This window comes from Dryobates pubescens, chromosome 5 (assembly GCF_014839835.1).
Source record: "Dryobates pubescens isolate bDryPub1 chromosome 5, bDryPub1.pri, whole genome shotgun sequence".
In the NCBI taxonomy this organism is placed as follows: Eukaryota; Metazoa; Chordata; class Aves; order Piciformes; family Picidae; genus Dryobates; species Dryobates pubescens.
In genome coordinates this window covers 38012766-38039642 of record NC_071616.1, presented here as the reverse complement: position 1 = coordinate 38039642, position 26877 = coordinate 38012766, and the positions used below count along the sequence as shown (strand labels likewise).

The 26877-nt window shown below is 39.4% G+C and overlaps 1 protein-coding gene across 2 annotated transcripts in view; it reads left to right on the top strand.

Moving 5' to 3' along the window:
- Nucleotides 1–26877, top strand: part of MIPOL1 (mirror-image polydactyly 1) — a 199213-nt gene that overhangs the window by 63982 nt on the left and 108354 nt on the right. For both annotated transcript variants that reach the window (XM_054162228.1, XM_054162227.1), the window contains exon 9: nt 24487–24594. In XM_054162228.1, the coding sequence (XP_054018203.1) occupies nt 24487–24594 (108 nt within the window). The remainder of the gene's footprint in view (nt 1–24486; nt 24595–26877) is intronic.

The window sequence follows — 26877 nt, the reverse complement described above, 5'->3', positions numbered from 1 at the left end:
ACTAGATGACCTTTGGAGGTCCCTTCCAACCCAAACCATTCTATGATTCAGCATACTTGACAGTGGTTAGCTAGTTGTGCTGCTTCTATTTTAATTTTAATTGAATATTTTTTTTTTATTCCTCAAAAATGAAAGAGCACTGTCTATGTCATGGAAAGATCATGTAAAGGGGGGTGGAGGTGTTTGAGTCATAAAACCCAAGAACCTCTGCATGGTTTTTTGAGCTTTCAAAAGTGAATTTTCCTTCGTAGTAGGAAGCAGATAGAGGCACTTCTGTCCCTGTATTGAGCCGTGCATGTGTATGTAATCTTAGATCATTCACTAGATTGCTGAGCAAATATGCAAACTACTTTTTGTATGTGTGAAAACAAATAAAATGTTATAAACTCAAATATTTGATACTACTTTTAGTATGTATTTTCAAGTGAATAAAAAACAAACAACTAAAGCGTGGCTAAACATTGACATCCATCTTCTCCTGTACCAGCCCCCTTAAAAAAACAAACTTGGCTGTTTGGTTGTATTTGCTGAGATATGTTTGTTAGTGAGCAGATATTGTGTGCTATACAAGGGAGCTTGAATCTGGTTTGTGACTGGTCCTTCAGATAGGAAAATAGAGGAAAAGATGCTGGCTGTCGTGAGAAATAAAACACCAGTTTCTAGTCTGCGATGTTTGGGTTTGTTTTAACCCATTCAAGGAAAAAAGTTATTTGTCCAGTTGGCCCTACAGCAGTTCTGCCTCTCTGCAAAAATCTTTCTTGCCTGAGTAATCCAATTACTGACAGACATTTAGTAAATATGGCACAGTCACATTGTGTGATCTTCATAAAAAGAAAGAAGTGGTTTCCAGCAGGAGGCAATACAGTGCAATGTCCCAATCTGGCAACCACCTATTAACCACATCACACCTTATGGACAGGAATGTTAATATGATTACAAGGCTGGCAGCTGAATCTGAGGACTTGAGTAAGTCATTACAATTATTTTTCTTCTGGTTTAGAGGAGGGGGCCTTTTAATTGGTGCAGCTCGAAGGAAGTGACTTAATTTTTTTTTTAAGCTAAACAAGAGATGGCTCACAGTTCAGGAGATTGTGTGTTTGCTGCATTTGCAGTCCTCACTTTAATTCTGTAATTCTTTGTTTTTAATGGGGAAGAATCAGCCTTACACAGAGTTTTAAATATTTAAGTGTAGAATGTGTTGGTAAGGGGAGAAAAAACAGTGGTTTCATAGCTGGCAAAGTATTGTCTGTAATACCCCGATCTTGAAGCAATAACATAACTGGCAAGCAAACCTGGTTTTACAGCTTTGAATAGTTTGATCACATCCTGCTGTGCAGGAACATGCTTATGACTGTTCATGTAAAAAAATTGGCATGCACCCAGTTGCTCTTCTGAAGCAAGTTTAAGAAGCTTTCTCCTTTTCGAGGCACTGTTTGGCAGCAGGCAGCACTTTATCATCGTTGAAAACAAAGACGAGAAGCACTACGCTTGACTGCCCATCATTATCAGTTTCGACTAATGACTAATAACTGATAAATGTCTGTTCTTACAACAAGTCAGCTTCTTGCTGGCTTGGTTCCCCCCCCCCTTTTTTAGCATTCTGATCAAGCAGTTTCCCTCCTTTTGTGCTAAACAAGGTGTGGTGGGTTGAAATTTTGCACACCTACCCACCCACCCCACCCCCCCCATTAACTTTGCCAGACCAGCTCAGTTGGAAGCAAATGAAAGCTGCATTTACAAGCAAAACTGCAATCTACAATGAAATGCAATGAATATGTACAAAATATACAGTGTTTACAATTAATAAACAGCACAAGGCCTTCCCCCTGACCAAGGACCAGGGGAAGCTACTGGCTTCTCCCTGCTTGCCCCTCCCCCTTACCTCCCTGTGCAGAAAGGACCAAAGGGATGTTAGACTTAGCCAAAACAATACAGCCAAGGACAAGAAAAAGCAAGTTACCTGTCCCAGAGCAAAGAAGTGAGGAGATAAAGAAATTGTTTTGGGAACTAAATCTTACGAGATCTCTCCAATGGGATTGCTTAGAATTATCTTATTTTCCTTTTTATGCCCAGCAGTGATTTATTTCCATTTTACCACTCTCTGTTCAAGAGCTCTGAAAAATTTTTAAAGGCAGAGCCTAAAACTCCCACATAAGGCATAGAGCTCTGTGTTGCCTGTGATTCAGGGAGCACTAAGGCATTCTCAGCACATGAGTGAAAGGTCTTATTGAAATAATAAACCCCAGAGCTCTATGAACTGTTAAAAAAAAACAAACCACCAACCCCAAAGCATATTTTAATTATATAAAAAAAAATTATTTACAGTTCTTGGGCCCTTTATTTGTGAGTCATCAGGTGACAGGTCACAATGCCTTGTGACTCTCTTATCTCAGGGTAGAGGTGATCCCTTTGCCACAGTTTGGGGTGGTAGTTTTAGTAGTTTGAATTAGCCACCCAGTTTTAAACTTTGTGTTTTGGTACACTTTATTGCTTCCTGGTTAAGGATGCCAATGCAGTTCTTGGTTGGCATGAGCACATTTGACAGTGTCCTCCTAGCTGCTCTGCCAGGATGCTGCTGCTTCTACCTTTTCCCTTTTGCCACTAATATTTGAGAACAGGAAAAGAGAAGGTAGGACGCTGCATTCACAGCTGTTTGTGAACCAGGCAGCTTCTATGGGGTCCTGATGATTTTGGCTTATTTGAGGAATGAAGTGAAGGTAAAGGAGATGTTTATTGTAATTCAAGGATCTAAGGACCATGCTGTTTCACTCTTATGATTGGTTTCCTCTGGGCAGGCAACAGCAAGTTCCTCTTGCCCTCGTTCGCAGTGCTTTTCTCTGTGGCAAGATAAATGGGCATGGGGAAATTCCTTGCCAGCAGGATGGTGGAACCAATAGATGAGCTGTCTGCAAGATGCCCTTTTTACCCTGCAAATTTAGTCCAAGTCCTGAGAGAAAGCAGTAGGGTTATGGATTAAAATATAGAATAGATGTAAAAAGCAAAATAATTTGAAATTTAGCAATAAAATAATCCTTCAAAAGTGTGATTAAATCCATGCTTTAGGAAGTCCATGTTATACTGAACACGGTTAAATCCATGTTTTCTTCACTGCTTTGCAGAATAAATAACATTAATCTTATCAGTTGCAGAATTTCTAAAGTACCAAGGAAAGCCAGAGACTGCTTTATTTGGGAGACAACTGTGAGGGATGTTGGAGGGCATCAAGAATCTTTTGCATCTAACAAAGGGGCAGGTTCTTCCCTACTTGGCTGCTTGCCTCTTCTAAAAACTTATCTTCTGGCAGCTTGAAAAATTACAATTCTTTACTTTCTGAGACAATTAGGTATGCTCTGACTCTCTACCTTGGATATATTTGTGCTAGCTGGGGCATGAATATTTTCCAGGTGAACATTCAGTTAAATGTTGGCTATGATCAGAAGTTGTGTATTGTTCTTCTGAAGTAGGAATACTAGTCCACTGGAGACTACAATAGAGAGGAAAATGGCTAAACAGAATCCTTTTGACGTCTGCATCAAGTTTCAATGTCCCCATCCTAAAAAGGACACAGAGCTGTCAGAGCAAGTCTGGAGGAGGGCCTCGAAAATGATCCCAGGGCTCAAACACATCTGCTATGAGGGAGCTGGGGCTGCTCAGCCTGGATAAGAGATGATTCCAGCAGGGGCCTTATAGTTGCTTTCCAATACCTGAAGGGATCCTACAGGAAGGCTGGAAAGGGCCTCTCGATAAGGATGTCTAGCAATAGGACAAGACAGAATGGTTTTAAGCTGAGGGAGGGTGGGTTTAGACTGGATCTTAGGAAGAAGTTCTTCAGTACACGGGCAGTAGACTCTAGAATAGGTTGCCCAGGGAGGTTGTGGATGCCTCCTCCCTGGGGCTGTTCAAGGCCAGGTTGGATAAGGCCTTGAGCAGCTGAGTCTAGCTGACAGGTGTCCCTACCCATGGCAGGGGGCTGGAGCAGATGAGCTCTGAGGTCCTTTCCAACCTATGGCATTCTATGATTCTGTGATTCTTACACTGGGTTTTCTGATTTGTGTAGAGTGTTCCCCCAAAGAATAACACCTGTTTAATTTTTCATCATGGTGCTGTTTTCTTTCATCATTGTGTGTAACTCTTAATTCTGAAGGCATTAAGAAAGCTGAGGAGAGGCGAGATGTTCAGAGAGGATAATAGAAGTCTTATGCAATCAGTTGGTCTCTTGGATTGGTGTAGCAGATTGTCATTTCTCTGTAAGCAAGGAGGGCAGGAAACACCAACTGATTTTGCTGGATTCAGAATTTCACTGGTGAAAATGAGTATTTGTGCAGATTGTTCCATAATTATGACTTCAGAGAGGCTTGGGTTCCGTGAGGCCTTTTAGTTTTTGAGTTAATGCTTCTCACAGCTGGAAGTGGAGGTCACCTGGTAGGTCATTAGTGGGAGGGAGAGGAGGATTGGAAGGAAATTGCCCTAAGGAGCTCTTTATACTGAACTTTTGTGTTTAGTCCATGAATGCTAAGTATGAGTAAATATGTAAATGTTAATGCAATGTTTCCTTGAAGAGAGGGATTAGGGTTTGTCTTTTTGAACTTCTGAAGGAAATTTTTAATTGATACTACATTTCTTCTATTTAGTGCCATAAGGTTTTAGCTGAACGATGCCCTGAGACACATTACTGTTTGCATTGTTAAATCACCTGTTGTTCCTCTGCAAACAGTGTGTTGTGCAGAATTCAGAAAATACATGCCTGCATAGTATTTGAGGGCATGATTGAGCTTTGTGTCTTTAATTGTAAACTTTAATGAATTTCCAGTCTAACATTCATCTTCTTTTCAGTACCTAGAAACTCTTCACCCCTCTGAAAATGACAGTAAATTTGCATGCAAGCTTGTTTGATTAATTGCTATTTGACTCGTCTATCACGGTGCTAAGCTCTGGGTTCACACAGCTTAGTCTTCCAAACCAATTTCTAGAATTAATTTAAATATTTAATGTTAAAACCCTCAGATGAAAGGGAGGAAAAAATGGTTTGTATGCTTACTGATTGCCTGTTTCAGTAGCATCAAGCCACGGAGGAAATTTCCCAGGTGATACAAGCAGACTTCAAATAGTATTCCCTCAAGCAATGTGCATGAGATGAGTTCTGTAGGTAGCAGAACTATTGCAGAGGTACCTAAAGTAAGTTTTTTAATGGTAGTCAACACTTCAGAGTTTCAGCTTAGGTACTGAATGTTGAATCCTGTTTCAGTTTGCTTACCTGCTGGTTAAAATGTCTCTGATTGAATTAAAAAGAAGTAAAAATCCATCTGTGTGTTTTGTATTAAAAGCTGTTTCTTAGGAAGTTGCCTAAGAGAAATCTTCCTGCAAAAATACTTTGTTCTTTTGGATGAGTGTGTATAAATATTAGAATAGAATAAACCAGGTTGGAAGAGGCCTTCAAGATCATCGCATCCAACCTATCATCCAACACCACCTACTCAACTAAACCATGCAACCAAGCACCCTATCAAGTCTTCTCCTAAACACCTCCAATGATGGTGACTCCACCACCTCCCCAGGCAGCACATTCCAATGGCCAATCACTCTCTCTATGAAGAATTTCTTCCTAACATCCAGCCTTAACCTCCCCTGGCGCAGTTTGAGACTGTGTCCTCTTGTTCTGGTCCTGGTTGCCTGGGAGAAGAGACCAACCCCTAGGGTGGTAGGTTGGACTTGGTGATCACAAGGGTCTTTTCTAACCTGGTTAATTCTGTGTTCTGTATCTGCTGCTGATATTGAATCCCATGCTGCCATCATGCCATCTTAAAAATGAAAGTGCTGCCTGGAGCAAAGTATTATGGGGTGTGAAGTTCAGTTTGTAACATGGGAAGCTTCCTGTTCCATTTCCTTCCTTTGGGGTCTGGGGTTTTGGGTGTTGGCTCTTTTCCACTGGAATGGCAGCTGGACGAGGAGAGAAGGGGGAGTATCTCTCTAGCTTGAGTTTTTAGGTCACTTGCTTCTGCTTGCTGCTGCTTCCTGATGTGCTTTATGTGCAAGTAGGCTAAGGTAATTATGCATTGTTATCTCATTTATATTAAATTCTCATCTTATCTCAACCAGAGGCTTTTGTGTATGTTACTTTCCCTCACTTCTGTGTTGTAGGGAAAGGACTGTGGTAAACTAGCACAACCAGCTGTGCTCAGGCGCTATGAACTGAATTCTCCTTTGTGTCAGAATGTAATAGGTGCATTCCTGGAGTGCATCTTTGAGTTTGCTTTATCAGAAAAGGAATCCAGCCCACATTCTCAGCACTCCATGATGCAAAACAAAACAGAAGTAGAGACAGGTGAGAGAACTTAGTAGCAGTAGGGGAAATTGTGTTTCTTCAGTTAAAATTTCTGAGAATCATTAAGAACTCAAGACAAGAGTATAGAAATTGGGGGGGGGGGGGGAATCCATTTAATCCAAGAAAATATTTTTCAGTTTAGTTACATGAAAGCTCTGCTAGTGCATTACATGAAAATAAGAATAAAAATTAAATTACTCTGAGAAGGAGAATCAGATTTATTTTATAAATAATTAAATAAAAGAGCTAAGGGGAAGTAAAAGCTATCACTGTTACTGGAGAAAGTATTCCAGGGCATTTGTATTCAGCCCTTTTACTTGGAAAATTATTAGACTACTTTATATGAAGACATTCATGGTAAAGATTTTGGACCTGTCCACAGGATATGGATGAATTTGATTCCTTCGATGAAAAATGGGCTTTGAACTGGTAGCATAGGTCACAAATAAAATCATACACAAAGTGTGAAGTTTTTGTTGACTTCATGGTTGTTGGATTTTTTTTCCCCCCAAACAAAAGTCCCTAATGTGAAAAATTGACCCTTTTTTCCTAGCATTGCAGTACCCCCTCCCCAGTCATCCTTATGATTCAGCATGTGTGTTAAGCAGTAAAAGGAGGTGGTGGATAAGGAAGTTTAGGTCAGGAAAAATTATTGTAATGATAAGCTGATTACTCATTTTCAGCAGTGTGGTAGATGATTGTGACTGAAATGTATGTAGGTCTTAATCAACGTTTTTGTTACTTCAGTTTCTTTCTAGATTTTTAAGTGTTTTTAAATGAACAGGTCATGATCACCAAAACTGCCATTTTCCCTAAACCATGGCACCAAGCACCCCATCAAGTCTCCTCCTAAACACCTCCAGTGATGGCAACTCCTCCACCTCCCTGGGCAGCACAGTCCAATGGGCAGTCACGCTCTCAATGAAGAATTTCTTCCTAACATCCAGCCTAAACCTCCCCTGGCGCAGCTTGAGACTGTGTCCTCTTATTCTGGTGCTGGTTGCCTGGGAGAAGAGACCAACCCCCCCCCTGTCTACAACCTCCCTTCAGGTAGCTGTAGAGAGCAATAAGGTCTCCCCTGAGCCTCCTCTTCTCCAGGCTAAGCAACCCCAGCTCCCTCATCCTCTCCTCCTCTTGCTTTGGACATTGTGACTCTTTTTTGTTTGTGAAACCATCAATTACTGGAAATCCTTAGGCTTGAAAAAGATACTTTGCATCCTCTGGTCTAAAGTATATATTGGCCCTGGGGAAAAAAAAAAAAAAAAAAAGGAAAAAAAACCACCAAACAAACAAAAAACCAAGTAGAACACAAAAATGTATCACTATTCTTTTTATGAGAAAAAGATTTTACCGTGGTATTAACTTAACTGTCTCCTTTGACATTTGTTTGTTGTATGGCTTTACTGTTTCGTGCTTCAGATGGTGAGTATCTGGGGTTTACCCTCTTTTCCATGGTCTGTTTATTCACTGTTAATTATTTCTCAAGCTGAGTTACTTGAGAAGAAGAAACATTTAGCTTCCATTACCCTTTATTGCAAATGAAGGGCAGGTTTTCTTTTTGTGTGTGGTCTGCATGTGATTGTAGGATGCTGTCATCAATGAAATTAATGCTTTCTGATGTTACCATTTGGCTGCCATTCTCTTCAGTAGTCTTTCTAATGTATTTATTGTTCAGCTCGCTGTGGGTATACACAAAGTCAGCACAGAATACCATCATCTGACTTAGAGTTTACTTTTGCACTGAAAATGCTTTGGGACAATTCAAATATGTAAAAATACTTAAAGGCCATTAGGAAGCTGTAATTGTGTATAAAGGATCATACTTGCAGTAGTAACGCAGAAAACCTGTGAGTGAAGGACAGTACTGTATTAAGTGCTAAAAGTATGACAATCTTTGCAATTCTGGAGTTGCCAGAAATACAGAATACTACAAGTGACTAACTACAGGATATTTCATTGGTGTAATGTACTGGTGGAAGATAAGCAGCAGTTCTAAATACAGTGTTGATAACATAGAATTGATAACTACCTGTTGAGAGGGGAGTTTCAACATTACCTCTGCTTAATGAATTAGCAGGTATTAATATGTAGATATAAATATATTAATTCAAGTTCTTGTTGGTCACCTTTCAGATATGCTGAGTTGCTTATTTCTGAAACAGCTGTAGTAGTTTTCCCTGCTATCTGCAGCAGTATTACCAAAAGTTGAGGTAGAACCCCTAAAGCAGAGGAAATATAAGAATGATTATGAACACTTTCCCCCAGTTGTCTCTCAAGATTACCAACAGGTAAGATTTCCTTCCAAGTCATGGTGTAATCATGATGATTAATTTTATACCTCAGAGGTTGTATTATAGATCCCAGCAATGTACAAAGCAATAGATTTCATGTGGAGTTTTTGCCTGAATGAGCTGTGCTAGTTGTGTTCAGGACAGGAACGAACACCAGCCGTCTCTGTGAGTTGGCCTCCTTCATCTTCTGTAGCTTTGAGACAAAGTATTCTTTCTCAGTCTGCAAGCATTTTTCAGTCTCATTGCATGAGGTTCCTTTCCCAATCAAAATGTTAGGGCTTTAACTCAGTCCCTCAGTCTGCAAAAATACTCTTGAAAATCTCACTGTGAAAACTAAAGCATCCAGTGCCAGCCTCCCTGAAGAAACAGCAAACTCCTTGTTAATCTTGTGTGCTCAACAGTTATATCAACCTGCTTCCTTTTGTAGGGCTCTCCAGCAGCTGTGTGTCTTCTTACATGTTCTCTTTATGTTGTGTGTGTTGTCTTCTGTGGTATCCAGATACTTCTCAGCAGTAGTCATTCGTTTTACCCTTTCTGTTTGTTTTGGCAGGCTGGCCCAGCACTTGGCTTTCAGAAGTTGTGATAACATTCTTCTATCTTTGTGTTTTTCTTAATTTTTTTTTTCTCTTTAGGTTGTCCTACCCTCTAGGGGTGGAATTGCCAGGAATCTGTGAGTTGGGTGAGGACAGTGTTGGTAACTGCATGTGTCAAAAGCAGCTGATTCTAGGTTTAAGCAATTCTGCTTTTCAGTAATAAGCCTGGAAGCTTTTAGATGGCTGTTCATACAAAGCTGCTTGGTCAATTAGCTTGAGAAATGTGCACCTACTCTAGGTCATCCTGCTCTGGCAGGGGTGTTGAACTAGATGATCTTTCAAGGTCCCTTCCAACCCCTAACGTTCTGTGATCTCTTCAGGTAGCTAGTCACCTCAATCCTTGTAAAGCCCTTCAGTGAAATTAAACCCAGATTTTGTTACAGAAGTAAAATCTTCAGACTCAATCACTACTTAATATTTGAGAAGTCTTACTCATGTACCAAAATCTTAGGGATGTTTCTCAGTATTACCAAAGCTGAGCAGTACCTAACTTCTAAAGACATGGTTTTCTCTAGTTTTGCAGAGCTTTTATTTTCTTTCTTAAACATTCTTTGTGAGGTGTCTTGGTCTGCTGTGTGTGATTCATTTTAAGCATGTACAAAGCTCATCAATTTCTTCACTTTTTTAAAAAACCCTCTTTTTATTTCACTTTTTTTACAGCACATGAGCAAATTTGAAAAGATATCAGAAATACCAGTTTTAAATGTTTTCTGTCTCCTCTGGAGACAGGCTGAGAGAGTTGGTATTATTCAGTCTAGAGGAGAGAAGGCCCCGAGGAGACCTTGTTGTGGCCTTCCAGTATCTGAAAGGGGCTGACAAGAAAGCTGGTGAAGGACTTTTTAGGATGTCAGGTAGTGATAGGACTAGGAGGAGTGAAGCAAAACTAGAAATAGGTAGATTCAGATTGGATGTTAGGAAGAAATTGTTCACCATGAGAGTGGTGAGACCATGGAACAGGTTGCCCAGGTAGGTGGTAGAAGCTTCATCCCTGGAGGTTTTTAAGGCCAGGCTGGATGTGGCTCTGAACAACCTGCTCTAGTGTGAGGTGTCCCTGCCCATGGCAGGGGGATTGGAACTGGATGATCTTTGAAGTCCCTTCCAGCCCTGACAACTCTGTGATCCTGTGATTCTGTTCGCTAGATCTCTGAGTTGGTGAGAAGGAATCTGATTTTTACAGTATCATTTGAAGATGTTTCATTGGTTACTCCATTTTCACATTTATTCCCTGGCCATTAAAAGGCTGATTCCTTTTGGATGGTTGTGATCTTGAGTTGTTCTTTATGTTGCTTCCCTGAAGAAAGAGCAAATATACTGATTAAAGTTATTTATTCAAAAAGTGGGGTTTGTTTCTGACATACCTGCTCTTAACCTACCTAGTTAACTGTTTTAGTTTGCTGTAATCTCTAGTTTAAAGTAGCTTTTATTACACATTAAAGACATTTTGGGAGAGCACTTTAGACAGCCAAAAGAAAAATTGAAGAATTGCCACTTAAACCACTGATTGCTTCATTTTGACTATGGTATTTACCAGGACAAGCAGATAGTGTTCACTACAAGGAACACCTGCAATCCCATGATTGAATAAAGAGATATAAAAACTGTGGCATCTATACAGTGATCCCTGATAATGTTTTCTCGAATAGTGTGATGATATTTAATAACGGAGCAGAAGTATCCCTGTCCTTTTGTGCAGTAAATGCCAACTTAATGTTTAGGCAATAGTCTTGTTTGCATATGGATTTTAAGAAAATCCATTGAAGATTATTTGAAGACCAGCTCATTAGAATGACAGATTGTTTACCAAATTTTGTTTTCTTGTCAACTAATGTTAGTTACGTTCAATTAGGCAAGATTACACTTTCTAAAGACATGCCTTTGTCAGCAGCTGAGTGCCTTGCACTAATCTGAGAGTCAGGTTCCTAATTTCTAGATCTGGTTGGAAGATCAGGCTATGAATGTTTCTTTCTGACATTTCTTCTTTACATAAACCTTCCACACCTTCACTACCTCCCTTCTACAACTTCTTTATTTTTGTTGAGTGCCTACACGGCAGATTATTAAATGGGGCAGGGGGCAGGGAAGGCCTTAAACAAAAGCAATTGTCAGCTATCTGTCATGATGTGTTGTGTCAGATGTTTGACAGTCTGTCTCTTGGACATGGGCCATCTGTTGGTAGTAGAACTGACTATTCTGAGGAGCCAGCAAAACACGTGGCCACGGGAAGCAATCGTTCTGTATCACCTGGTTGAGTCAGTAAAGGAAAGCTTCTGGGTGTAGTAATCGCAGTTCTGACGTGATCTAGTCAGTTGATTAAGCTTCCTAAAAATTTCTGTGCTAATTTCTCATCCCATAAAGTAAGAAAATCCTATTTACTAACTTGATTCAAGGGTTAGGAAAAGTAATTAGTCAATGCTTATCAGGAGTTATAAAGTCACTAAACACTTGTATAATTAGTGGGGAATTACTGAGAAGAATCACATAATAAAGGCAATATCAATGGGAACACGGTGGAGCAAAAACATAATCAGAAAGGAAACAGTGCAGTGGAGTGGACCATACAAGACAAGGTGAGAATTGAGATCTGGGGTATATGTCCATCCTGGAGTGCAAAATAAAGGAGGGAAAGATGTTGTATTTAAGGGAGAGAAAGACTAAAGAAACTGGGGAGATAAGATCTGTGTTTTGTCCTTTCAAACACAGAAGAGAAAAAAGTAAAACAGCTAGTAAAAAAATTAAGTTCATGGGTTTCTGAAATTTCTGTTCCTTCCTTTTATTAGGAATACATAGTATTTTATAGTCCTTTCAGAGTCTCCCTCATTAGATGTATTCAGAAACACTCCAGCACAGTTCTGGGCAACTGGCTTTAGGTAGCCCAGCTTGATCAGGAGGGTTGGGAAAGATGACCTCCAGAGATCCCTTCCAACCTCAACCATTCTGTGATTCTGTAATTGTATTTCCATGTGGTAAAGAGGGGTTTGGCTGCTGAGAAATCAGTACTATTGTCTAACTGAAGACAATAAAACTGGTATATTAGGTTATCTGCATTTACAAAGTGTTGTGACTGCAGTAGCCCATTCATATTACAGCTCAGTGTGCTAATGAATAGCACAGTAGTTAGCACCAGAGTTCAGGATGACCAAAGCTGTCTTGCAGAACAGTGTGTAAATGGGTATGTGGGAGCTGCACTGACTTGGAAAATTGATACTAAAACTATTTCTATATCCAGCTGTTCTAACTGGCTTCTTTGGGACCTTTCCTACTCAACCAGGCTAGAAATTATTTCATAGAATCAACCAGGTTGGAAAATACCTCAAAGATCATCAAGTCCAACCTGTCACTCAAGACCTCATGACTACTAAACCATGGCACCAAGTGCCACGTCCAATCCCCTCTTGAACTCCTCCAGGGATGGCGACTCCACCACCTCCCTGGGCAGCACATTCCAATGGCTAACAACTTGCTCTGTAAAGAACTTTCTCCTCACCTCCAGCCTAAGCTTCCCCTGGTGCAGTTTGAGACTGTGTCCTCTGATTCTGGCGCTGGTTGCCTGGGAGAAGAGACCAACCCCACACCTGTCTCCAACCTCCCTTCAGGTAGTTGTAGAGAGCAATAAGGTCTCCCCTGAGCCTCCTCTTTTCCAGGCTAAACAATCCCATCTTCAGGTAGTCAGCAGGGTATTTTAGTTAACCTGAATTATTTTCTATGCAGAAGTTTCTACCCTGAGATTGTCTCTTGAATCTATCCTGGAATTGCTGCCATGCATTGGAAGTAAAATTGGTCCTATTCTAAGCATCATTGTACTTAGACATTTATTCAGTGACTTATAGATTTGCTTTCTAAATATTTTTTTTACATTGCTTTTAAAAGAGATTGTTGACACTTGAGTGCCCCTTCCCCTCCTTCTTATGATCAGATTTTAAACAGTGTTTTTAATTTGGTGAATTAATTTGGAGTATCAGTAATTTTCTTTTGCTTTTGAGTATGACACACTGACATGCAAACTATATGAAGTTCATTGTACCATGCCACTTTCTGGTGTTTCTACATCTGCAGTCAGGCATGTGTGTGAGCAGGCACGCTAACCTTGCATCCTACTCATCAGCTTACATGGTTAGTTTATACATTATTTATTAGACTTATAGGCATGAAATTAAAATGGAATTAATAATGTGATTTCCATGTAAAACAGAAATCACTTATTTATATGTGACAGGCAATTAGGGGGGAAGAAACTTAGGTTAGTTGAAAGTATTTTTGCTTAATTTCAGACACAGCTGTAAGGAATGGATCAGAGGTGAGGTAAGATTGTACCTTCTATGCAATGGATACAGAAAACTGTGAAGGTGGCTTCAGCAGCTCTTGTTGTCACCTTTCTTCCTGCAGATTAGGAGTCTGTCATCCAACCCCCTGTTAGCAGAGCCATGGTAGTCTAGTGGCACAGCCAGTACAGGAGCCCTGCTTGAATCACCTGGGACTCACATTTAGCTCGAGAGCATCACGTTTTCCTTTCTCCTTGCACATTTTTTATAATGAGTGTCATTGATCAGGAAAGTCTGTGTGTGCTGAGCTCTTTGAGAAGTTGATCAAGCTTGTCTTGATCTTTGAAATGTCATCACTGAAAGGAAGGTTAAGAATATATAGAGAATGGAGTTGGGTAGGTGAGTATGATAGTGCTGCTCAGTGCTGGTGAATAGCTGCACATGCTTAGATTGTTAGCATGAAGAGTGGAAACAGTGAAACTTTACTGTCTGAATTTTCTGAATGTGTTTCTGTGCACTTACAGTCCCTTAACTCTTAAAATGAAAATAAGTGGTGGCTTGTTTTCTTGCATTGTGTAGTGCTCAGACATAAAAAGGGGGAGACAGGAAACCAAATCATTTATGGAGCCTACTATCTGCCTTAATTCTGCTGGTTCCAACTGGCTCTTACTGACAAGACAAAAATGTTTCAGTTGTATTTTGATGCATTTCCATTTTTTATGGCTTCTGATGGAGAAACAGCATTACCCTGCTACATAAAATGCTTTCATTAGGTTCTTCTCTTCTACAGGTCATACTTTTTATAATGTGCATATGTTTCTGAGGGCTACGTTCTACAAAAGCACTTTTCTTTCTTGCAATCCCAGTACTTCTGAGCTGCTGGGCACTGTATAAATAATCATTTAAACACAATTGCTGATGGTTTGCCAGAACTTTGAAGAAAAGCCTTTCCTTTGAGAGGCTAGAAAGCCTTAATTCAAAATTATAATTTCATGGGGAAATCCTTCTATTGATTATTGTGTAACTACTAATTTATCTCTTTATTTCCTTTTAAGTTGTTGTTTTTAGAAGGAAAAGGATTAAAACTAGTTGTATGAATGTAAGTGCTTCCAAACATAGTTTGGAAGTACAAAGTACAGTTCAAAGTACATAATTCACAGTGACACCAAAGATTGGTTTGTGTTTTGACTGGATGGCTTCGGTATTATTTTTGTCTGCAGAGGAAAGAGTTGTGCAGCATCCAAGTGGCGCAAGATGTTTGCCTCTTCAGGAATCATGATGAATTTGGGACAAGGGGCAGACTGTTCAATTAAAAAAATATATATTGAGGGGAGGGAGAGAGAAAGGCTCTCAAACTGAGAACGCTTGCATTCCATTAGGCGTCTTTTCAGCTGGGAGCTCCTCTGAAGTGTAGATCCTTATAAAGGGAGTAAGTAGAGGTGAACAAAATAATAAACTAGGAGAAGAAACAGTTTTCATGTGCTTCAAATAGTTGTTTGTTGTAGTCACCTTTCTACTTACAACAAAAAAAAGTAACAGGTGAAAAAGTAGCCGTATTTCATAGACTCATAGATTCAATAAAGGTTGGAAAGACCTCAAAGATCATCAAGTCCAACCTGTCACCCAGCACCTCATGACTACTAAACCATGGCTTCGAGTGCCACATCCAGTCCCTTTTTGAACACCTCCAGGGATGGTGACTTCACCACCTCCCTGAGCAGCCCATTCCAACGGCTAACAACTCTCTCTGTAAAGAACTTTCTCCTCACGTCCAGCCTAAACTTCCCCTGATGCAGTGTGAGACTGTCTTCTTGTTCTGCTGCTGGTTGCCTGGGAGAAGAGACCAATCCTCACCTGTCTCCAACCTCCCTTCAGGTAGTTGTAGACAGCAATAAGGTCTCCCCTGAGCCTCCTCTTCTCCAGGCTAAACAGTCCCAGCTCTCTTAACCTCTCCTCGTAGGGCTTGTGCTCTAAGCCTCACCAGTTTTGTTGCCCTTCATTCTTCATCTTTTTTCATGCTTAGTGTCTAGAATAATTATTTGTAGTTCAGCTGATGGTTGCAGTGAATATATGTTAACTCACTCCTAAATATATCCACCATTTGTCACTTCTGAAATTATTAAGCTGTGTAGTAGGAGGTAGGATCTTGGTATCACACAAAGTCATCCTCTAATGGTATTTGTGTGTTTTCCATCAAGATACAGCTTGTCTTTTACTTTGCTGATGAGCATTTTAAAATACATAAAAGAAAAAAATGTCAGAAAATAGTTCATTTACCACTCAGATTGATGCCTACTGTCCCCTAATTTGGAGACCTTAAACCTCTCTTACAATTTCTTCAGGAAGAACTAGGTTATTTTTATTTCTCACTACTTCCTTCAGTAGCAGATCCCAGTCCAGCATGGTCTTCGCACACAGGGGTCCATAAAACATGATATAGTACTCATTGTTTAAAGTGGAGGCCCTGATACTCAGTCAAGTAATTTTGCACCAGCTGGCCTACAGTGAGTGACTAAGCACTCACATTTGTTTTTTGTCTGACTTGAATAGAACGGAGGGCTACCGGGATGATTGAGGGACTGGAGCATGTGCCTTATGAGGAGAGGCTGAGAGCCCTGTGGCTTTTCAGTCTGGAGAAGACTGAGAGGGGATTTAATAAATGCCTATAAATATCTGGGGACTGGGTGTCCAGAGGGAGGGGACAGGCTCTGCTCAGTTGCACCCTGAGATAGGACATGGGGCAATGGATATAAACTACAGCACATGAGGTTCCACCTCAACATGAGAAGGAGCTTCTTCACTGTAAGGGTCACAGAGCACTAGAACAGGCTGCCCAGGGATGTTGTGGAGTCTTCTTCTCTGGAGACTTTCAAGCCCCATCTGGATGCATTCCTGTGTGACCTGTGCTAGATTCTATGGTCCTGCTCTGCCAGGGGGGTTGGACTCGATCTTTGGAGGTCCCTTCCAACCCCTAACATCCTGCGATCCTGTGATGTAACCTTTAATGACAGAATGAAGGTATTTATGGAAGCTGTGGTTATGCTGAGATTTACTGTTAATCTGTGGACTGGGTGGGATCAAACAAGACTAACTTCACCACTCTGACCCCACTCAACCAATAGCCTAGCCTTCAGGAGGAGTGCAAGAACAAGGCAAGCATATTGTGGTACCTCCAGCTACATACTGTCCCTCTGTTTAACAATCTCATCAGTGGAGCCTCGTGTGTTCATGCCAGTGCTGATTCCTAAGATTATAAAGTATTGCAGGTTCTGACAAGCACTCTAGAAGAACAAACACATTTTCATAAAATACTATCTTTTGTATGTACTAATTGGATGATACTATCAAATGTAATTCAGAATTCAGGAAACAACTTTGTGCAGAATTTGGCCTCTTCTTAGGCCTAGTTCATTTGATTCGTTAGACTTTGACCCTCATATCTGTATTGACAGAGACAAATCAATTCCTTTTTTTTAACCCTAGCCTATAAATGGCATTATGTGTTGACTGTGTTGTTGTTTTGGGGGCTGGGGGTTTTTGTTTTTTTTTTTAACCCTAGCAAATTGCCATAAGTTCAGGGAGGGTTAATTTGGATTCTTCTTAATTAGAGATGATAAAACCATTGTATGCTATACAGTAATATTTAAGGCAAATACAGGTGTATTAAATAGCCACCATTTGTAGTAAGGAACTGTTATGGGTTCCTGCTATATGGGTTTCTTCCTCAGCCAAGTTGTGTCACAGTACCCTCTCTCTGGGTCAAATCTGCACTGAAACATAAAATGAGTCATGCAGCTGACATTACTACCTAGTTCAGTGAGATGAGAGCGAGGGACCCTGGTGTAGCAAAACATTTATGTCTCTTTGAAAGCACATGAACAGTCTGATCGACCTGAGCAGCACAGACTTAAATACCCTTCTGCATGAGGCCTCTGGGAACAGATGTTGTCTTCATATAAACAAACTACACAGGGACCAAATGGTTGGGGGGCAGGGGGTTGCTCTGCACGATGTTAATGCTTTGCTGTGTTCTGTCTTTGTCCTACTGATGTTATTTCTTCGATGGCTTGCAGATTGGTCTTTTCTCTTGTGTAATATCTGTACCTTTTACTTTCAGAGCACCTCACTGAATAATCATGTTAAGTAATGATCAGAACAAAAAAACCTCATCAGTTTGTGTAGGCATGGCAGGCACCATAATGCTGTGTTAACATGTTACTGGTGCAAACTGAAGAAAATGCTGAGCAGCTGACAGCACGTTAAAGATTATTTGTTTATACAAGTGCTAAAGTTATGTTTGATATGTTAATGCAACCTCATTTTCTAGTAAAGGCCAAACACTATTAAGTGGTTATCTGCATTGATTTTTCTATCTTCTGAAATACTCAACTCATTGTAAACCATCTTTACTCCTTTTGTGTACCTGGAACTAGGACCATCTTCTAACAGTCTGTGGGCAAGCCTTGAGGACTTTACTCAAGGATATTCTCCTGGTCTGCTTCTTGACCTCTCCATTAGTGTCCCCTTCAGTATGTGCTCCTTTCTTGCAGTTTGTCTGGATTATTCCTGTGATGTTCTCAACCTTCCCAACTGGATAGCCACTGAAAGAGATCACCTACTGCAGGTTGAACCACTGCTTCTCACAAACTCACTGCCATCTCACAAACTCATTCTGCTGAATCATGTTAAGCGATGCTCATTTGAAAAGGCTTACCCCTAGTAGCCTAATGGTTTAAATTAGAAGATGGGAAGGAAGAGCAGGTATACTTGCTGTCTAGCCTTTTCTGTCTGAATCTCTTCTTGTCCTTTTAGTACTTTACCTGCTTTGCTTTTCATTTTGTGTCTTAGGGGCTTCTGATATATCCTGTGCTGGATACAGAAAGATTGAGTCCTTTGGAAAGATTGAGTCCTTTTAGAAGAGTGCAGCCAGGTTGCACTGTGGAAATATGCTTGAAGAGAAGATTGAGTGCCTGTTGCTGGGAATGGGTGATGTTGTAGTGAAAACTGTACAGTTGGGCACTAATGGTTGTTCAAGGAACACTTGGAGTAGGCTACAAGAGGTTCACTGTCTAAAAAGAATGTCACATGAATGAGGCTAGCTAAGGTAGGAGACCTTTTTGAGGGAAATATATTCAGAGAGGAGAACAAACGTAATTTAAAAGAAGAAAGAATAGAATAGAATAGACCAGACCAGGTTGGAAGAGACCTTCAAGACAATCGCATCCAACCTATTATCCAACACCACCTAATCAACTAAACCATGCAACCAAGCACCCTATCAAGTCTCCTCCTTCACACCTCCAATGATGGTGACACTACCACCTCCCCGGGCAGCCCATTCCAATGGGAAATCACTCTCACTGTGTAGAATTTCTTCCTAACCTCCAGCCTAAACCTCCCCTGATGCAGCTTGAGACTGTGTCCTCTTGTTCTGGTGCTGGTTACCTGGGAGAAGAGACCAACCTCTATCTGTCCACGACCTCCCTTCAGGTAGTTGTAGAGAGCAAGGAAACTTTTCCCTTTTTGGGTTTGAGGTGGGGTTTTTTTGTATATTAGTATTGTCTCTCTGAATGCACAAAGTAGACCATGCAATGAAGCTGATTTTTGGTGAATTGTTTGTGTGAAAGCCTTATAAAATGACATGTTAGCATTTGTGAGGTTTTAATATCCTTTACATGGCAAAGTCTTTAGTTGTCTCATCAAGGCATGCTCTCTTCGACATCCATGACTACCCTGCTTTTGTATTTCTTGATATACTAAAAGAATGTGAGGTAAGGAAGTCTTTTTCTCAGTGAACAGCCTGTCTCAAAGTGTTAGATTCACAAGAATTTCCATTTAAGTGCACAATTGCACCTCAGATCATATGTTTAGGCACCCTGTGTTGCACAAAATATTTTGTCTCTGATTTTTACAAGGGTTCTGTTTGAAGGCATCCCAAGTATGGTTTTTCACAGGTTTGGATAACAAGATTTAGACATTCATATTTATAATATTTAAAATGAAACACTTCCTTCAGCTTTCACTTTTCTTGAAAGGACACATCCAACATTTCCTTTTTGCCAGTACTGAGTTTGACAATCTCTTCTCTTCACTGTGCTCAAAAAAAAGTATTTTTATATATGTTTTGAGAAGGAAATCCAGTTTCTTGCTTGCAGCTGTTGGCATTTTAGAGCCCTGGAGTGAACCAATAAAAACACATGCTCCTTTAAAGAGCATCTATTTTTACTGGACCTTGCTAACAACCAATGACACAGAAATCGAAAAATGTTGGCTCAAATGAGTAGAAGGGCTGCATTGTTTCAAATTCTATTTTTAAACCTTTTCTTTGCTGCAGGATTAATTACACAGAAATTTCATATGATGTTGTTCTTGTGAAGGAGCACTTGCTTTTATGCTGCGGTTCCAATGCTTTAATAGTTCAGGTATCAAGGTGATGTCAAGTATAAAACTTCAGGAAGACACACAGAATGTTGCCATTTAAGAGTATTATTGTAATACTTTCATAAATAAGGTAATGAAAGATGTTACTTCCTAGACACCTGGGAATAAATACATGTGATAATTCAGAACACCTTGTTAACACATTTTTTTCCAACATATTAAGACGCATGCAAGGGTCAAATTGGATCAGCATGTCTTTCAATGATACCCTCAAAATGGATTCAAGCAGTATGCTGATGGAATATGCCTAGAGTTGTTGTTTTCCAGACATCAACATCCTTAGTGAAAATGCAATTAAAAAATGCTGCCAAGTTTGATATAATCATGTCAAGGCTGACTTGATAGGGAGCTCCATCTGTTTTATGTTACCTTTGTTGCATCTATCATACATGCTCTATATGCTGCATGATACTAGGGTCCCGCTGCTGCTGTTTATTTCACTGTCCTGTCTTCACAGGAGTGGACAGCAGAATAAGATTACACCCATTCCTTTCATTTTGCAAGCTGCCTTGCACATCAAGATAATTTTCCATATGGTCCTGCTGCCAGGTTTTGGGTTTAGTGTATTTTCACTTTTCCTTTGGAATCAAGGCGGTAGTATGAATATAAATTCATACTATATGAATATAAATTCATACTATAGGGGTTGATTGAGATTTTGGCCTTTTTCATAGTGTTAACTGTGAATGCTGTTGTCAAATTGGGAATTCCAAAGCACTGTTTTGAAGAAGAATGTTGACAAAGCAGAAAAGTGAGAGGCCTGCTGCTCTTACATGATATAGCGTGTATGAAGTGTCATAATAATGCCTGAAGTAGTAATTCATTATTTTTTTTAATGAAGTTTAGGTCATACGTTCTGGAGGAAAAAAGTTACTAGAGTTAAAAAACCTGCATCATCTGGGTTTGGCTCATCGATATTTTCATTAGGTTTACTTTATTATGTGTCTGCAGACATGGGAAAAGAATTACAGCTGTGATTCTGTGATTTGTGGGGTTTTTCTGTGCGTGTATGCGAGATACACATGCACAATAAATGTCTGAAGTCTGTGAAAACATTTACAGTCAGATGTGCCCTTTTTTTTTATTCCTGTGTTTTCCTCTTTTGTGGGAACGTGTTTTTCTTGAATTAAAAATGAAACTGTCCCTTAATGAAGTTTATGACAGGCACTGAGAGAACGCCCTAAGCCAGAGAGATTTGCTGCCTTTAAAAATAAGTAATCCTTTTAGAAATGAGCCCAGGTTTTGAACAGAAGTAATGAAATGCAGCAGAGATGTGAACTGAATGTTTTTAGTACATCTGTTGGATACCTACAATTACTTAAAACTTACTCAAATACAGGATTGAAGAATTCTGATTTATATACTATGCTGCATGTGTAGTACAGGGTTAAGGACTTACTTTGAGTTTATGAGGTGTATGTATTGGTGCATCTTTAAAATTTCTGTCTCAGTATCCTTTAATACTTTTTAATTTACTTAGAGCTCAGTTTAATTTTGACAATCCTACACCTCTGGTTCACAGGGTTTGGTTTATTTAGAGTTGACATGAGTCATGCTTTATTGTCTCACATACTGAATTGCTCAGAAATGGGTTGTATATACTTGAGGGGGAATGTCAGTACTGTGTTGTCCACAGTCACTAAGACAGCGCAAGAAACTAAGGCTTCCAGGTCTTTCATTTGATAGAGCAGTGCCTATGTGGGCATTATGGTATGACTCTCATTCCTTTCTTACAAGTATTTTCAGAAAGTATTTGCTAAAATCAATTAATTGCCTTTTTATCAATTAATTGCCTTTTGATCCAACACAGTTGAGTTTGGGTAGTGCAATCCAAACTACTTGCTTCTACTACACTGTTTTTAAATGTTCCTGCTAATATTACGGGTTTTTTTAGCTAGTTCTAACCATTCCCCTACTTCTTTCTGGTTTGGTTCCTTCATCTGTTTTGTTTCACTTTTTTTCCTTTCTTTTTTTCCTTTCTTTTTTTCCTTTCTTCTTTTTTCCCTTTCTTTCTTTTTTCCCTTTCTTTCTTTTTTCCCTTTCTTTCTTTTTTCCCTTTCTTTCATAAGCCCTATGAGGAGAGGCTGAGGGAGCTGGGGTTGCTTAGCCTGGAGAAGAGGAGACTGAGGGGTGACCTTATTACTCTCTACAACTACCTGAAGGGAGGTTGTAGACAGACGGATGTTGGTCTCTTCTCCCAGGCAAGCAGTACCAGAACAAGAGGACACAGTCTCAGGCTGCGCCAGGGGAGATACAGGCTGGATGTTAGAAAAAAGTTCTATACAGAAAGAGTGATTGCACATTGGAATGGGCTGCCTGGGGAGGTGGTGGAGTCACCATCACTGGAGGTTTTTAGGAGAAGACTTGACGGGGTACTTGGTGCTGTGGGTTAGTTGCTTGGGCGGAGTTGGATTGGTTGATGGGTTGGACGCGATGATCTTGAAGGTCTCTTCCAACCTGGTTTATTCTATGTATGTATTCTATGTATGTATTCTTTTTTCCCTTTCTTTCTTTTTTCCCTTTCTTTCTTTTTTCCCTTTCTTTCTTTTTTCCCTTTCTTTCTTTTTTCCCTTTCTTTCTTTTTTCCCTTTCTTTCTTTTTTCCCTTTCTTTCTTTTTTCCCTTTCTTTCTTTTTTCCCTTTCTTTCTTTTTTCCCTTTCTTTCTTTTTTCCCTTTCTTTCTTTTTTCCCTTTCTTTCTTTTTTCCCTTTCTTCTTTTTTCCCTTTCTTTTTTTTTCCCTTTCTTTCTTTTTTCCCTTTCTTTCTTTTTTCCCTTTCTTTCTTTTTTCCCTTTCTTTCTTTTTCCCTTTCTTTCTTTTTTCCCTTTCTTTCTTTTTTCCCTTTCTTTCTTTTTTCCCTTTCTTTCTTTTTTCCCTTTCTTTCTTTTTTCCCTTTCTTTCTTTTGTCCCTTTCTTTCTTTTTTCCCTTTCTTTCTTTTTTCCCTTTCTTTCTTTTTTCCCTTTCTTTCTTTTTTCCCTTTCTTTCTTTTTTCCCTTTTTTTCTTTTTTCCCTTTCTTTTTTTCTTTTTTCCCTTTCTTTTTTTCTTTTTTCCCTTTCTTTTTTTCTTTTTTCCCTTTCTTTTTTTCTTTTTTCCCTTTCTTTTTTTCTTTTTTCCCTTTCTTTCTTTTTTCCCTTTCTTTTTTTCTTTTTTCCCTTTCTTTTTTTCTTTTTTCCCTTTCTTTTTTTCTTTTTTACATTTCTTTCTTTTTTTCCCTTTCTTTTTTTCTTTTTTCCCTTTCTTTTTTTCTTTTTTTCCCTTTCTTTTTTTATTTTTTCCATTTCTTTTTTTCTTTTTTCACTTTCTTTTTTTCTTTTTTCCCTTTCTTTTTTTTCTTTTTTCCCTTTCTTTTTTTCTTTTTTCCCTTTCTTTTTTTCTTTTTTTCCCTTTCTTTTTTTCTTTTTTCCCTTTCTTTTTTTCTTTTTTCCCTTTCTTTTTTTCTTTTTTCCCTTTCTTTTTTTCTTTTTTCCCTTTCTTTTTTTCTTTTTTCCCTTTCTTTTTTTCTTTTTTCCCTTCCTTTTTTCCCTTCCTTTTTTTCCTTCCTTTTTTTCCTTCCTTTTTTTCCTTCCTTTTTTTCCTTCCTTTTTTTCCTTCCTTTTTTTCCTTCCTTTTTTTCCTTCCTTTTTTTCCTTCCTTTTTTTCCTTCCTTTTTTTTCCTTCCTTTTTTTCCTTCCTTTTTTTCCTTCCTTTTTTTCCTTCCTTTTTTTCCTTCCTTTTTTTCCTTCCTTTTTTTCCTTCCTTTTTTTCCTTCCTTTTTTTCCTTCCTTTTTTTCCTTCCTTTTTTTCCTTCCAGAACAGACTTTTTTTCATAAGACAGTCAACTGTCTGCTGACAACTAATTACTCTTTCAAACCAAGGTAACTGGGCAAGACCTCTTAAAAGTAACATTGGAAAAAAAACAGTGAAATCTAATTTAACTCATTATTTCCCAATCTTTAATCTTCAGATCTTTGGCTGACAGCAGTAAGTAGATGTGCGTATGCACACTGCAGCAAGTGTTAAATTTTTCATTCTCTGTCATTAAGTTAAATATTTAAACAAAACAATCTTGGAACTTCTTTCGTTCAGGATGTGGTATGCATTTGGAAACCAAAGCAAATTCTTAGCCTGGAAAATATAGGTATGAAAATTACATGTATGCTTTCTAATGAAAAAGGCTGGATGCTGCATCTGGGAGGAAGGTCTTTCATTTGCTTGCTTTTCTACACGCACGTATCGCTTCCTTTACCCGTTTCCTTAGTACATCAAAGCCAAAATCCAGCTTTGTGTTGGCATTACTAGGAGCAGAAATTAAACCTGCCATTTTTATGAATTTTTAAAAGAATCTGCAAAATGTCTTTATGTGGTAGCTTTCTTTTTTTTTCCCCCTTTTTGGCTTACAGTTAGACCAGGAAGAAACTGAATAATGATGCACATTTTAAAAAACCATAGCTCTAATACAGGCCTGGGATTCTAACTTGCTTTTGTCTTATGCTTTCAGTACTGCAGCAATGGTGATGGGGTTATTTACGTTAATTCATTTGGCTTGTTGAAAAAAATGTGCCCACACTCCTCTACTTAATGGGATTCTTTCCTCGTTGCAGTGCAAACGGCTAGAGCAGGAGCTTCATCATCTGAAAGAGCAGAACCAGACTTCAGCAAACAACACGAGACATCTGACTGCTGAAAACAATCAAGAACGTGCTCTGAAGGTAAATCTCCATTTCTTCTTGCAGGCAAATTAAGGTTGTAAGCCCCTGGTGCCAGCTTTCTGGGCTGCATATATCAGTTGTGTACATTTCAGCAGAAGTGAGCTATGGTGTTTGCCAACAACCCCTTCTTTAAACACAGATACAGCACCCTTCTGTTAGGTTTTGTTTTATTTTGTGTATGAAAACAACAAGAAAAATTAACATATCCTCCAAATTATTGGGCTGCTAATTAATGCTGAATTCTTGGAGTCTGTCCTTGCAGTGTTGCATATTATAACGTAAAGAAAACTGCAACTATTTGCTTCATGGTACTTTTGCAGAACTAATATTTTAGAGCATGGCTGTTTGATCTGCCTCCAACTGTGTGTGCTGTATTAATAACATTGTTGACCTATACTACTAGTGACCACATAGTTGATACTATTTGCAAAAGAGTAGCTAGTTGGAATTGGGAGGAGGAATAATAAGTCTTGTCAATAAGAATAAAAATGAGCAGAGAGGGTCAGAGAAAGGACAGTGGAAAGTGACAGGTTATTGCTGCTTTAAGAAAGGGAAATTGTCGCATCAGTGGAATTGATAGCTGCATAGCTGGCAATCTCACTGCTAGACAGCAAAAGAGAATATGCCAGGTAAGATGGGCAAGCATCATGTGCACCTATTCAACCAGTATATTCTATAAAATCTCTTTTACAGGTAGAGGAGAGACAATATAAATACAGAAGTTACTCTGTTGTTACTGTGTTACTATTTTCAAACACTGATTTCAGCAGTACAAACCAATTCTATCCCATTTATAGGAAGATTTTCCTTTGCCTCCTTTCTTTTTCTTTTTCTTTTTTTATATATATTCAGGAAACATTATTGTTTATGCAACAACTTGACCGATGCGAAATGTAGGTGGAAAGATAAATCCTTGTGTAGTTTGACATTTCTCAGTAACGAAAAAATTAGTGCAGTCAATAAATGCAGAGAGGCTGCGTGCCACACAAGTGCTGTATGTTCCAGGGGGTTATAATTGCCATCAGAATCTTTGGTGAATATCACAAAATCGGGTGTGCAATCCTGAAAGTAATCCATCCTCAGATGACTGGAAACAGACCTCATGGACAACCTTCAGGGCCGTTTCTGACCACAGTAACGGCATCGTTTTGAATCTACTGTCACGGAAAGTTAGTGCTTGCCGAGCGTGCTGCTTACTGAAAATAGTGTTGTTTTTCATTAACTGCATGCTGACTTGCTTTGCATGTGTCATTGAAAATGCTCTGTCTTTCTGTTAGAAAACAGCAATGTTTTATTGAAGCTACCCTTTTTACAGTTAATATCGCCTGACAGAATGCTTACAGAATAATTATATTTTCAGAGCAAGAAGTGACTTGATAGTTCAGAGTGTTACTGGGATTTCATTCTAAGCCTGATATTGCTCTCCCAGCACCTAATCTTTAAAGAATTAAATTTCTGGCTGTCACAGGCATTTTTTGATTTATTTTTTTTTTCCCCCCAAAGTTAGAGGTTAATTGGTCGTAGTCTTTTAGAGATCAGAGTCTGTGGGGAGGAAAAGAAGGATGCTTTTCAATTTTTGGTAAAGTTGAACTTTTAAAAATGTTGTAGCCTTTGTGGAGTTGATCTTACTGCTGCCTACAGTGAGGACAGGTCCATCAGGCTACTTTTTAAGAGGCCGATGGGTCAAGTCGAATTCTTGACCTTGAAAACATTTAAATGCCCCTAGGAAATACTGGCAATAGTTGTTAGCTTTGATATACAGCATAGGAAGACTCATCCTGGCCTGACCTCTCGTGTGAATGAAAAGCTTATCACCCCTTTTTTAGTGTAGCTGCAGCCTAGAAAATACGGACTGGCCAGTAGGGATGAAAGTTGTGTCAGGTTTGACTGGTGCCTCTGGCTTGGCTGCAGCTGTCTGGGGCACTCCTGTTGCCATCAGCAGTAGAGTTTTCCTCGCCAGAGATGTATCAAGCTGGAGCCTGCTGACAGGTAACACACTGTGGGGTCTTGACATTCACCTCCCCTGTGAAAAACTCTCTTTTTCTTAGCTGCTGTCTCCTGTCTTATTTAAGTTCCCAGTAGCTATTGTAAGTGCTGCACACAGACTACGTGTACAGACTCAAGAATCCACTCCAGTCTCCTCTCTGCTGCAGATCACCCTCTGGTCATCTGACCATTTTCAGAGAAACAGCACAGGCCATTTGTCAACACAACTATTTTTGTTTTCACCATAATCTGGAGAAGTACCTTTCCTTTAACAATATCAATGTGCAAACTGGAAAC